Source organism: Medicago sativa, chromosome 7 (assembly GCF_051527215.1).
Source record: "Medicago sativa cultivar Bolivia chromosome 7, Bolivia_mono, whole genome shotgun sequence".
NCBI lineage: Eukaryota > Viridiplantae > Streptophyta > Magnoliopsida > Fabales > Fabaceae > Medicago > Medicago sativa.
This window is the reverse complement of record NC_140755.1, coordinates 81040058-81051071: the sequence shown is the minus strand read 5'-3', so window position 1 is coordinate 81051071 and position 11014 is coordinate 81040058. Positions and strand designations below refer to the sequence as shown.

At 33.2% G+C, this 11014-nt stretch overlaps 1 protein-coding gene across 1 annotated transcript; it reads right to left on the bottom strand.

The window, feature by feature from the left end:
- Positions 1 to 1790: 1790 nt before the first annotated feature.
- AR401 (S-adenosyl-L-methionine-dependent methyltransferases superfamily protein) lies at positions 1791 to 7207 on the bottom strand. The gene is made up of 7 exons (XM_085726916.1): positions 6932 to 7207; positions 6226 to 6351; positions 4779 to 4979; positions 4040 to 4136; positions 2744 to 2847; positions 2547 to 2598; positions 1791 to 2271 (listed from the first exon to the last, which is right to left on the bottom strand). Exons 1-7 carry the CDS (start codon positions 7147 to 7149, stop codon positions 2047 to 2049), a joined length of 1023 nt encoding a protein of 340 aa, XP_085583042.1. The 5' UTR covers positions 7150 to 7207; the 3' UTR covers positions 1791 to 2046.
- Positions 7208 to 11014: the final 3807 nt, after the last annotated feature.

Sequence of the window (11014 nt, the reverse complement as noted above, 5' to 3'; positions counted from 1 at the left end):
CATTTTGAAATGAAGGGAGCATTTAAAATGCAATTTCTTTTCTACTTTGTTGATGACAAAAAAACTGCAGATATATGTTGGAAGGGTAAACATGTGACTTTTGGAAAGATTTGTTTCTGGCAAGTCTGTGAAAATGAGCTGGTTGAACAGATCATACATCATAAATTAATTCCAAACCTTTTATTATTAATACTTGACTTTGATAATCATATGATATGATATGATGTCGGATACAAGGAACCTAAGCGAATCTATCAACCCTAACCAACGTTTTTTTAATCTAAACAATGACTTCAGAGAATTAGTCAACATTCTTGGTGTAAAACCCACCCTTTTTTATTTTTAGTTTACTAGTTAAATCTTATTCTGGCTGCTCACCAAAAAAAAACATGGAACTTAGTTTATAGTCTTTAAGACGAAAAAAAAAAGGTTAATCTATTGGAGGAGCCGGAGGTTGAATTCCGATTACAAAGTTTGGTCTAACAATTTTGATATTTTTATTAGTTAATTTAGGACTTGTGAATGAAACCAAATAAGTTTTGCTCGAATGGTAATATATTGTTTGATAAATATGATTTAAAGGCTAATATTATGGCTGCTCAAAATGAATGAATTTCTTGAATGTTTCTATGGCATTTCCATTTTAATACGTAGTAACTTGCTATAAACGTTATTCTCAGTTTTTTTTTTGTTGCTATAAACATTAAATAGGTGAATTTTAGGGTGAGAGTTTGGAAAGTTTATCCACAAATTTAAGATTATCCAAAATAGATCTCCTTATTTTAGGTACTTAAATGAGTCTCATATGTATACAACGCTTATTTTATATATATATTTTTTAATGTTACTACTTAATAAACATTCAATCACTCCAACTCAACTCTAAATTTTGTCAACATACATGTAAGTATGTAACTTCTGATGTACTCTTTGATGCGATCAATGTAGTGACAAGTTGACAAGTCCTTTGTGAGGCTCATATCAAATTTAGCGATAACCTCCATAAACCTCTTACTCCGAATATGGTATCAACAAAGCAAATCCATCTTAGGCATTTCATCAAGCACGTGGAGTATCATTTCATATGGTAAAACGTAAACACCAATGAGGGCACTAGATCCCAAACCGGGTATTAATGGAGCGGCTAAATTCCATGGTGGCTTTCAAGGAGGACGCTGGAAGACATATTTTGCAATTATTGTCACAGCCATAAGTCGAAATTTGGAGGTTGGGGTTGATTGACAGACAAGTGACTTGTAACAGTGAGGGTGACACAGGGATCAACACAGGACACAAGCTGATTCGACGTTGAACCAAACACAAGGATCAAGGAGAGCAAACGCCATACGTAGCAGCGACGAAACGCAATAGAGGGCCTTGTGAAAACGAAAAGGCAAAAGCCATACGCTAAAGAGGCACGAAAAGGCAAAAGCCATACGCTAAAGAGGCACCAGCGGCAAGGAAAACCTAGCCAAGGGACTCAAGCGACACAAGGACAAGAACTCTGTCAATGATATGAAGACTCGAATATCTTCTGATGTACACATGTACTCTTGAAAAACACGATCAGTTGGAATACGACGACATAATTTTTTAAATACTAGTGATTTGTACATCATCAGCCAACTCAACCTTATTGATCCAGCTGGCAGTGATAATTTCTTCAGTTAAACTGTTTGATTTAAGGAGATACATTTCATTTAGTACATCAACCTATTCAGAGAGCTACAATTTTTTTCAAAACGATAATAAGCCCATTGTTAATTTGTAATTACTGCAACAAAAAGAACTGGTGTGAAATAATTTTTTTCCTCACTGAACTAACTGCCCTTTTCCCTTTACTACTACATTTGTTTATGAAATTTGAAGATTACAGCTATTCACCCAAATGAAAGGGGAGGAAACTTCACTGTCACAAATAAGAAAAATATTTACGGTTCAACACAAACATAACACCAGAAGTAATACACATGCGTCTAACTACTCGCACACAGCAACAAATCCATTCACCAAAGACCTAAACTCATGAAGGAAAAAGGACAGGCTTCATTTTCGAAGAAATGCCACAGTGGCAACACGGGAGCCTACGGATCCACCAAACATGAATGTCGGATACGTGCGTACATGACTAACATATTGAAATAGGGGATCTCTGCATGATTCATCATCCTTGGCTACCTCAGGTTCGGGGGAAGTAGCACTTTTTCTTTGGTTGAAACTTTCCACTTCTTGGACTAACTCATCCTTTGTACTGTTACATGATGTGACCACCTTACATAATAAAAAGGGAAGGTCAGAAAGGACAAACATCATAAAGTAGAAGAGCTGCAACAATGTCATGAACACAGCAACATGGGAAAGGATAAAATCAAATAATCATGATTTCTTCTGTAATGAATAATGGACTCCCACTTTGCAATAGGCAAAATTCATGTCACGAGCCCAAACTAACTGGCAGAAAATTAAAACACGGTCCTAAATCTAACATTATTTTTAATGACAATATAATATTAACTTTGGACAAGGACAAGTTCAAAAGTACTTACAAGTATTCCACCAGGAGCAACCAGCCTTGAAACAGAATCCCAATACATCATTCTGAAAATAAGAAAGCAAACCAGCAGAAGATTACATGGAGAACAAATTACCAAGTGGGAAATAAATGAATAACATGGTTTTACAAAACAACATCATTCCAATAGAATTATGACAGAGCCATGAATAAGATAGTTCTTTCTCTTACCTCTTGACAGGACCATCAGGATGCAATCCAATAGCATCAAGTGTCCCTTTATCCATGACAAGTTGAAACACTTGTTCCAACTTTGTTTCAAGGACATCATCAACCTTAAAATAGTTAAATAAACGTATCTATTAGATGCAGCACTAATGTAAAGATAGATATGTATTGCATACAAAATAGACATGTTAAGAAACAAGTCAAAGGCAAGTAGTCATATGTACTTCTGAATGCAAGTAGCCAGTAATATACTACAAAACGGGGAACAAAAGGTGATGAAGAAAGATTACTTCTTAAAAGTTAAAACAATGTCAAAGGTAAGATTAATTTAATTCTCTCATTTATTGCAATTTGCAAGCAATTTTCATATAATAAACTCCAATATAAAACGTAAGTTTAGAAAGGGTTGAGAAAATCACATGATGCATTCACATCACATTTGAGGCAAGGTTCATTTTGAGCCTGGGAGAGGCAGCCTAATATGTATCACAGTATCAGGTTGCATCATGCCTGGCAGTGCTGCTTTCCCATGAAGCAGGTGACATAGTTATATTATTTGTAACCAGTAGTTACTATTCTCAATAAAGAACGAGAATGATATAATGATATTCAAAAGGCATAGGGGTTGGTCATGTAATTACTGCAAACACAAAATTTTAGTTCATAAACTCAGATTTGTTTTCTATTTATGCAGGGTTGTTCAGCATGAATAAATGAGCTTACATATATGAAAGTGAGAAAAAAGAGTAACTCTACTAGACTCGCTCAAAGAAGAAACAGCTTATTAATAATACGAGAAAGAATTAAAAAGATCAATTAAAAAGATCGAGGAGAAGGAACCCTCCCAAACAAAGGAGAAGAAAAACATAAAACAAAAATGAAAAACAAGTGATTAATGTAACAAAGCTTCCCATAAGAAAGAAAGGCCATGACTTTTACACCAAATATATGCCAATTGCCTGATCTTATCCCAAGTTAACTGATATGCCTAAGAAGACTTGTTAAGACACCTTATTGTGGCACAATTTGGACATTACCACCAAAAGGCATAAGTGATCTAGAATTAATTTGAGCTTCGCCGCAAAAACAAAACAAAAAGGTGGATAAACCTCGCTTTAACAAACAAAACACATTTCATCTGTCCAATATTATGTCTAACATGCCACTAAACAAGCTCAGATACGGGGAAACCTTCTGCCTTTAAGCTACATGAGAAGAAAAGAGAAACAAAATTATGTATTTATTTTAAACGCAGACATGTGCATCCACACACACAGAGACTCTGAAAGTTGAACATACCAAAAATTTGATGTTGGGAAACCCATCACGGTTAGCAAGGCTTTGGGCAAGGTTGATGGCCCGTTCACTATAATCAGTACCGGTTAAATCAGAGAACCTGAGCAGATGCCAAGAGTTTGTTCAATAAGGTGTTTGTAACATTATAACATAAACCAGTACAAATATCTCTCCACAATCAGTATTCAGAATAAGCAAGATCTAAAGACTGAACAAGGGCAGTTTCATTCCTAGGAAAACAATAATATTATATATTTATGAAGGCTTGCTTTCTGTAGCTATTTGTTTCTTCACTTCAATATACTTTATTTATCTCTACATTTCTTCATTTTATATATTCAGGAAAACATGCATGAATTCTTTTGAAGTACAAAATTCTCATCCTCATAGCTTCATTGATATGCACAACCATATGCTAATGCTAACTCCCTTATATAATTAAAAAAATTCATATATTTATAAATTATTTGATATAAATCATTAATTTTTCCACTGTGAAGTTATCTTTCAATTGTAATTGTGTATGCACGTATATCTATTTGGTATCAAAATAATATGTCTTTATATACTCTGATAACCAGAAGGGAAACTCATGTATTTTTATGTAGTTGTAAGAGACGTGGAGATAATGTTGGACATAAATTTTTGTGTAGGAAGACAAGGTATTATAGTTATAAATAAAATTATTTTATATTTACACATCGTATATTACCAACAATATGGATGAAAAGTGAAACCATACCCTTGTTTAGCCAATTCTTGGAGAAGCAAACCATTTCCAGTCCCAATGTCAAGTACATTCCAACTAGACAAAAGTTTATCATCTAGCTCACCAGCATCAGCCTTAACATCATCAACGTGATTCGGTACGCGACCTTGAGAAATGTCAATGCACAATGCCTTTGTCCAAGATGCAACTACTTCCATCACATTATCTCCGAACCTACAATGATGAAACATAACAGCACAGAATAAGACAGTTGAACAATTTTCAATGAAAGTCTTGAGAATGTATCATTTCCAACAATTTCCCACAATGCTGAGGTTCATCACCATCATCCACAATAAATGTTCATTTGTCATCTCTAACACGGGAAATTTATTCTTACCACACCACTTTGAATTTACCTCAATTACAGGGATTGACGCTAGAAAGAATAGAAGCAGTCTCTAAGCATTATGTAAAGCAAAAAGATGTGATAAAACTAAGAAATCTTATGTGGGCCTGAAGTTCACATCCTCCTCAAACTGAGTATACTATAGATATAATTATGGTATGTTTAGATGATAAAACATTGATCAAATCAAACTAAGTCTCTGATCTAGGCAAAGCAAGGAAGCCAAAGTACATTCTGAAGCTTTGCATAATCCCTTTTTTGTAACATAACATTATGTTCTTAACATTATGTTCTTTTTTTTAACAACATAACATTATGTTGAAAGGTGCCTAGTAATAATTTAATAAAAGGGGGAGTATCTTTGTTGGGGAAGTGAGTACGGAATACAACAAGCTAGGAAAGTAAAATAAGCAATGACGAAATCCTGATTTTGAAAAATTCATCAAGTACAATGCTCAAATAGTTGCTTATTTCTAGAAGTCAAATCCAACCATTTGCTTATGTTAAATAATCAAATAATATTAAATAAAAGAAATTAATGTTACACTCCTAGAAATGCCTAGAAAACAAACTATTACCCACTATCAATTATGGTTTCTGGTCTGTACGTTCACCTAGTCAATTTTTTTTTTTTTAAGAAGCTTCACCTAGTCAATGTTGTCCATTGTTGATAGCAGAAAAATAGGTTTGGTCAAATTCCGCTACGCAACAGTGCTATAGTGCCACTAAAGTCGGCACTTTAACAATATTTAGTACTAAATAGCATATCGCGGAACAATAGAGGTTTGTTCGAATTCCACTATGCAATAGCGCCACTAATTAACAAAACTGCACCTAGTAAATGAAGATTAAAAGCAGAGATGTTTTGATCAATGATATCACTTTCCTAGGTCTGAATTGCAGATTACATGTTTTTTCTAAGAAATAAAATTAGACTACAGATACAGAGATGATACAAAATTAGATTCAAAGCAGTAAAACTGTTCATAACTTAAAATAAAATCTCTACACCGAAAATCATAAAGATCAGTGAAGCACAGTAAGAAAATTTGCAATCAAAATTTTACTTACCAAACTTCACCAGCATGACCATGTTCATGAAAATTTGTAAGCTCGTCTGTATATGCAGCATCCCAGTAACTCTGAAATCCCAGCATTGATGAAACTGCCTCAGCATCAGATTCATCCTTGTCAGAACTGCACACACACGAATGATTCAAGTATAAACAACAGTCAGCATTAGTAAATCAATCCGAGCCTATGAAGCACGGACACCGGACATGACACGAACACTGACGTCGACACAGAAAATAATTTGAGAAAATGACATAAGTCAATGTGATCACATGTGTTGGTGTCGTGTCAGATAACTCAAAACGACAACATTATTCAACTTATCTCGCCAAGTTTTAGCATACAAACACCGGTTCCCAATTATAAACCCTAAAACGTAAATTCTAAATTCCAAAATTCACAAAGCTACAATTCAGATCCACACATTACCAACCAACATCAAATATAAACCACCTTAACCGCCATAAATTGCGAAAACGCAACAAATCAAATAAATCAGATCTTAACTATTAACTACACCTCAATTCCCCTAAAATTAAAAACATAACAATTAAAAACATAACGGTCTTCAATTTCACCCTAAGCAAAATCACGAATCCACGATCTATTAACAACAACAACAAAAATGCAATCAACGAATCAGAAATTGACGAAACGCGAATTTCTTCAATTCATCGGAGAGAGAGGTGATGAGGAATGGAACCTGTAATCTGATGCGGCACGGAGGTTGACGTTAGAGAGAGCTTCAGCGGCGTCCGCATGGCGTTGATCGTCATCGAGAGTGCTTCCGTACTCGCTTTTGATAGACCATGAGTCAGCGGCGATGGAACGGTCGTCGTCGGAGACGAGATCGATGAGAGCAACAGCTCGCGCTTGTTGCGAGACGTCGGAGTCTTCCGGCTGCAAACGAATTCCGGCCATCGGAGGGTGGTTTCGTTACTATGCGGTGGCTTTCAATGTACTGTGAATTGTGTGAGTTGTTTTGTTTCTTCGTGCTGATCACTACTAGTACTACTTTGAACGCAGGAAAGGGAGGATTGTGTGTGTGAGAGAGAGATAGTTTTACACGTAACGTACCGGCTTTACTAATTGCACCCCAATTTGTTTTTGTTTTTTGTTTTTAAAAGAGGTTTCACATAGAAATAATATTTGTACATCCATTTTGTGACAACTTTCTCTCTCATACTCACATTATGTTTTTATTCCCTCTCTTCTTTTTTCTCTCTCCATTGTTTTTGACCAATCAAAAGTGAGAAAGAAGAAGTTGTACCAAAAGTTGTCTAAAATGGTTTTTCAAATATCATTACTCGTTTCACAATTATGCAAAGTTAGAGAATGTTTAAAGTTTAATAGAACGCTAACATTCGTTGATTTGTTAAATCAATGAGATTTAAGTCGATTTCTTACTAACCGGATCAACGTAGGTTTGATCACTCTACACCCTGATTTACGCACATTCATTGGAGAAAATTTCAAATTTTTTTCTTCTTTCAAATATCCTTCTCAAATTATTTTATTAAAACTACTCAACAATTGTAGTATCTAAGTTGCATTTAAAAGCTTCTTCATACAATTTTTTCCAAGTGACCGAGTGGTGTTGTTGGTCTGCGATATCATCAACATGGTCATTTGGAGAAAAATATATATGTTTATAGAAAAACCCATGTTGGGTTGCTACTTTAAATTTCTTTTGCACATGATAGAAAAACTCATGTTTATAAATGGAACAAATCCTTTACCGTGAGATTTTCATTTGAGGGTTTTAGTGAAAATCTTGACCCTTTCATTTAATGACTTTAATCATTGTGCTAGAAATAAATGAGTAATTGAGGTTTTAGAATAGATTTTTTTTTCCATCAGAGAGCACATGTTCCTATTTTTTTTTAAACAACAATGATTAGCATTAATAGTTTTTGGAAAATGTTAACCAGTGTCCCGGGGCACTGGTTAAGGAAGCAAATATAGTAACTTTTGTATTGGAAATTGTGTAATGGATTTCTTAAAAGTCAAAAAAGTGTTACTTTTAATTAAAATTTTCCTTTTTTACTTTTCCAATAGACAAAAATAGCAAAAAGCTACTTACTCCAGCCCCGACATGGCGACATTAGTTCAAAATTACATATCCAAATTTTTTTCACAGTTTCATTGCAGTGTCTTTAAAAATAGTTGAACACAAAAAGATGATACAATACCATCCAGCTTTCCTTCCATTTCTCCATTCAGCTTTCCTTCCATTTTCAAGCCAATTACCAATTGGCACTAAATCAAGAGTATCATTTAGTTCTTCCACATAATCTCGCTTGACCTATAAAATGAAACCATAGCATATACTCCCACCGGATTCACTTAATCATCCTACCTTGTACAGTATAGGTAACCAAAAAGGCCATTGAACATAAATTAATTGTATATGGTCCACGAGAATTTCTACCAAAGTTTGCAACTAATTCTCATAGAATTGAGTAAAATAAAGTTTTAGATAATTACTTTTCTCCACTTGCAGACATGATATCGAAGACATAGATGTAAATGCCCACTTGCAAACATTGTATTAGAAGCAGATGATGAGAAAGTGCGTGAAGCTGAGAGAGTTGTTGAATCGATGGAAGTTAACCACTCCATCTGAACCGTTGATTCTTCTTCCTTCTTTATCTTCTTCTATGTTTTTCACTCTTTAGTTTTGGAAATTGAAAATGGTTTATTACAGAATTTTCAACATAGATTCTTACGTAAATGAACATGAACATTAAAAAGCCTCTCTCTCTCTCAACATGAGGAACTTGACCAAAAAGCCTCTCTCCCTTTCTCAAGTTGTTAAACACAAGTCTCACATCAACAATATTAACAAAAACTTGATGGTTTATATATGAAAAAGAAGTAAACAACAAATAATGAGAATGGCAGTGGTTTGTAGATTGCAAAATTAATAAACCTTGCAAATTATAAACCATCGTTTTTCTATTTTTTTTTATTTTTTTTACAATTAGGGTAAATAAGTGATTTTCTCATACTTTATAGTCATATTTTATAGATGCATGTACTTTGTTGTTTTATGCTATCAGATGAATGTTGTGAGTTTAATTTGTTCACAAATTTATCCTTTTCATTTATGATGACTTTGAATCTGTATTGCATTCTTTCCATGATTTTATGTATGTTGAATTTTTGAATGATTTAGATGATGAGATTATGCGTTGTTGTTTATGGTGGTGGTGTAGTGATTAGATGGTGGTGGTGTAGTGATTTTTATGAATGTCAACGGAAGTTGTGTTAAAGATGACGAAGAAGAAATAGAATGAAGAAGATGAAGAATTTTTTGGACGTATTTTCTTGGATTTTGTCTTCTCGTTTTTTTAGTTTTGGTCCCTCTACGAATTTTTTTTTTTTGGTTTTCGTCCCTCTAACTTTCTAACTCAACATCTGAAACAACACATCATCGTCGTATGCTACATCATACGCCGCCACACCATCCTCCGTTTGTCATATATTCATTTTTGTAATAGATGATGACGACATAGATCAAAACCAAAATATTTATAACTTACAAGGTTTGTTTAGAAAAAAAAATACATAAAAAACAAAAAATGTACCTTGAGAAGGAGCATGCTCCAAGATTCTAAGCTAACACCACCAAACCAACCTAAATGGGTTTTCTTAATTATACCCTTAAATATATTATAGATGGACCATCCTTAAAAAAATAATAGACGGAACATATTTGATCCCTTGATTCGAAATAGCTAGCCAATCACCCTCATTAGTTTGGTTTAATTTAACAACTCATCATTATAATTTTTTTTTTATCTACATAAATTTTTGTTAGTGTGTTTGTTTTATCTGTAATCTAATCTACACAATGTGATTTACAAACATGTGATTACTCCAATGACCCAAATACCAACTCTATATATATTAATTATATCGAGAACCACTTTTTATTTATATTTTTTTCTACAATGTGAATTTGGATCACTCGATAAAGATATCATTTTATCTTAACAATTTAATTTTAATTTTAATTTTCTTGATTAACCATGTCATAAAAAATATGTATCTTGACAGAAGCTTTCATCCTTAATTAGTTTATTTTTTTTTTTTTTATCATGATGTTGGTTTTATATGAATTAAAGAGAAGCAATACATCCATAAAATTATTGATGATTGGATTTTTTTTCTGTATCATAACATTGCTTTTACATTTATTAAAATACTACAATTTTATTTTTTGCTTCGCACAATTTAGCACTTTTCAGATACAACATAAACTCAGTTTAACCTAAACTAATTAATTTGGAAGTTTTTCTTAGCTATTAGCCTAGCCCCTTCCTTTTTCCTACCTAATATATGCAAATTATTATATCTTTATTCTTCGGTCTCCATTTAACAGTTTAAACATTTAGGGACCGTTTGATGATCATGATAGAGAGACATGATATGATGCTTATGTTTGATGCACCAAATAAATAGGATTAAAATAAATCATTTTATTATCCTATCCTGAATTGTCTTTGTAGTTTTTATCTTGAGTATAAACTGCGTTAAAAACTATCCTGACATGATTAGAAATTTTTTCCTTATTTATTACCATGATATTCTGCTGTTTTTAAAATATTATGTCATTTCTTACTTATCTATAATTAATTACATGTCTTTCTTAAAATATTTAATTAATTACGAGAGTAATTTTCTCATTTAATTTTAATAAAATAATAATATTCTATTTGTTATCATGATCACATAAAACACATGACTAGATTAATGTTTATTTTGTTCATATCATGTTTTG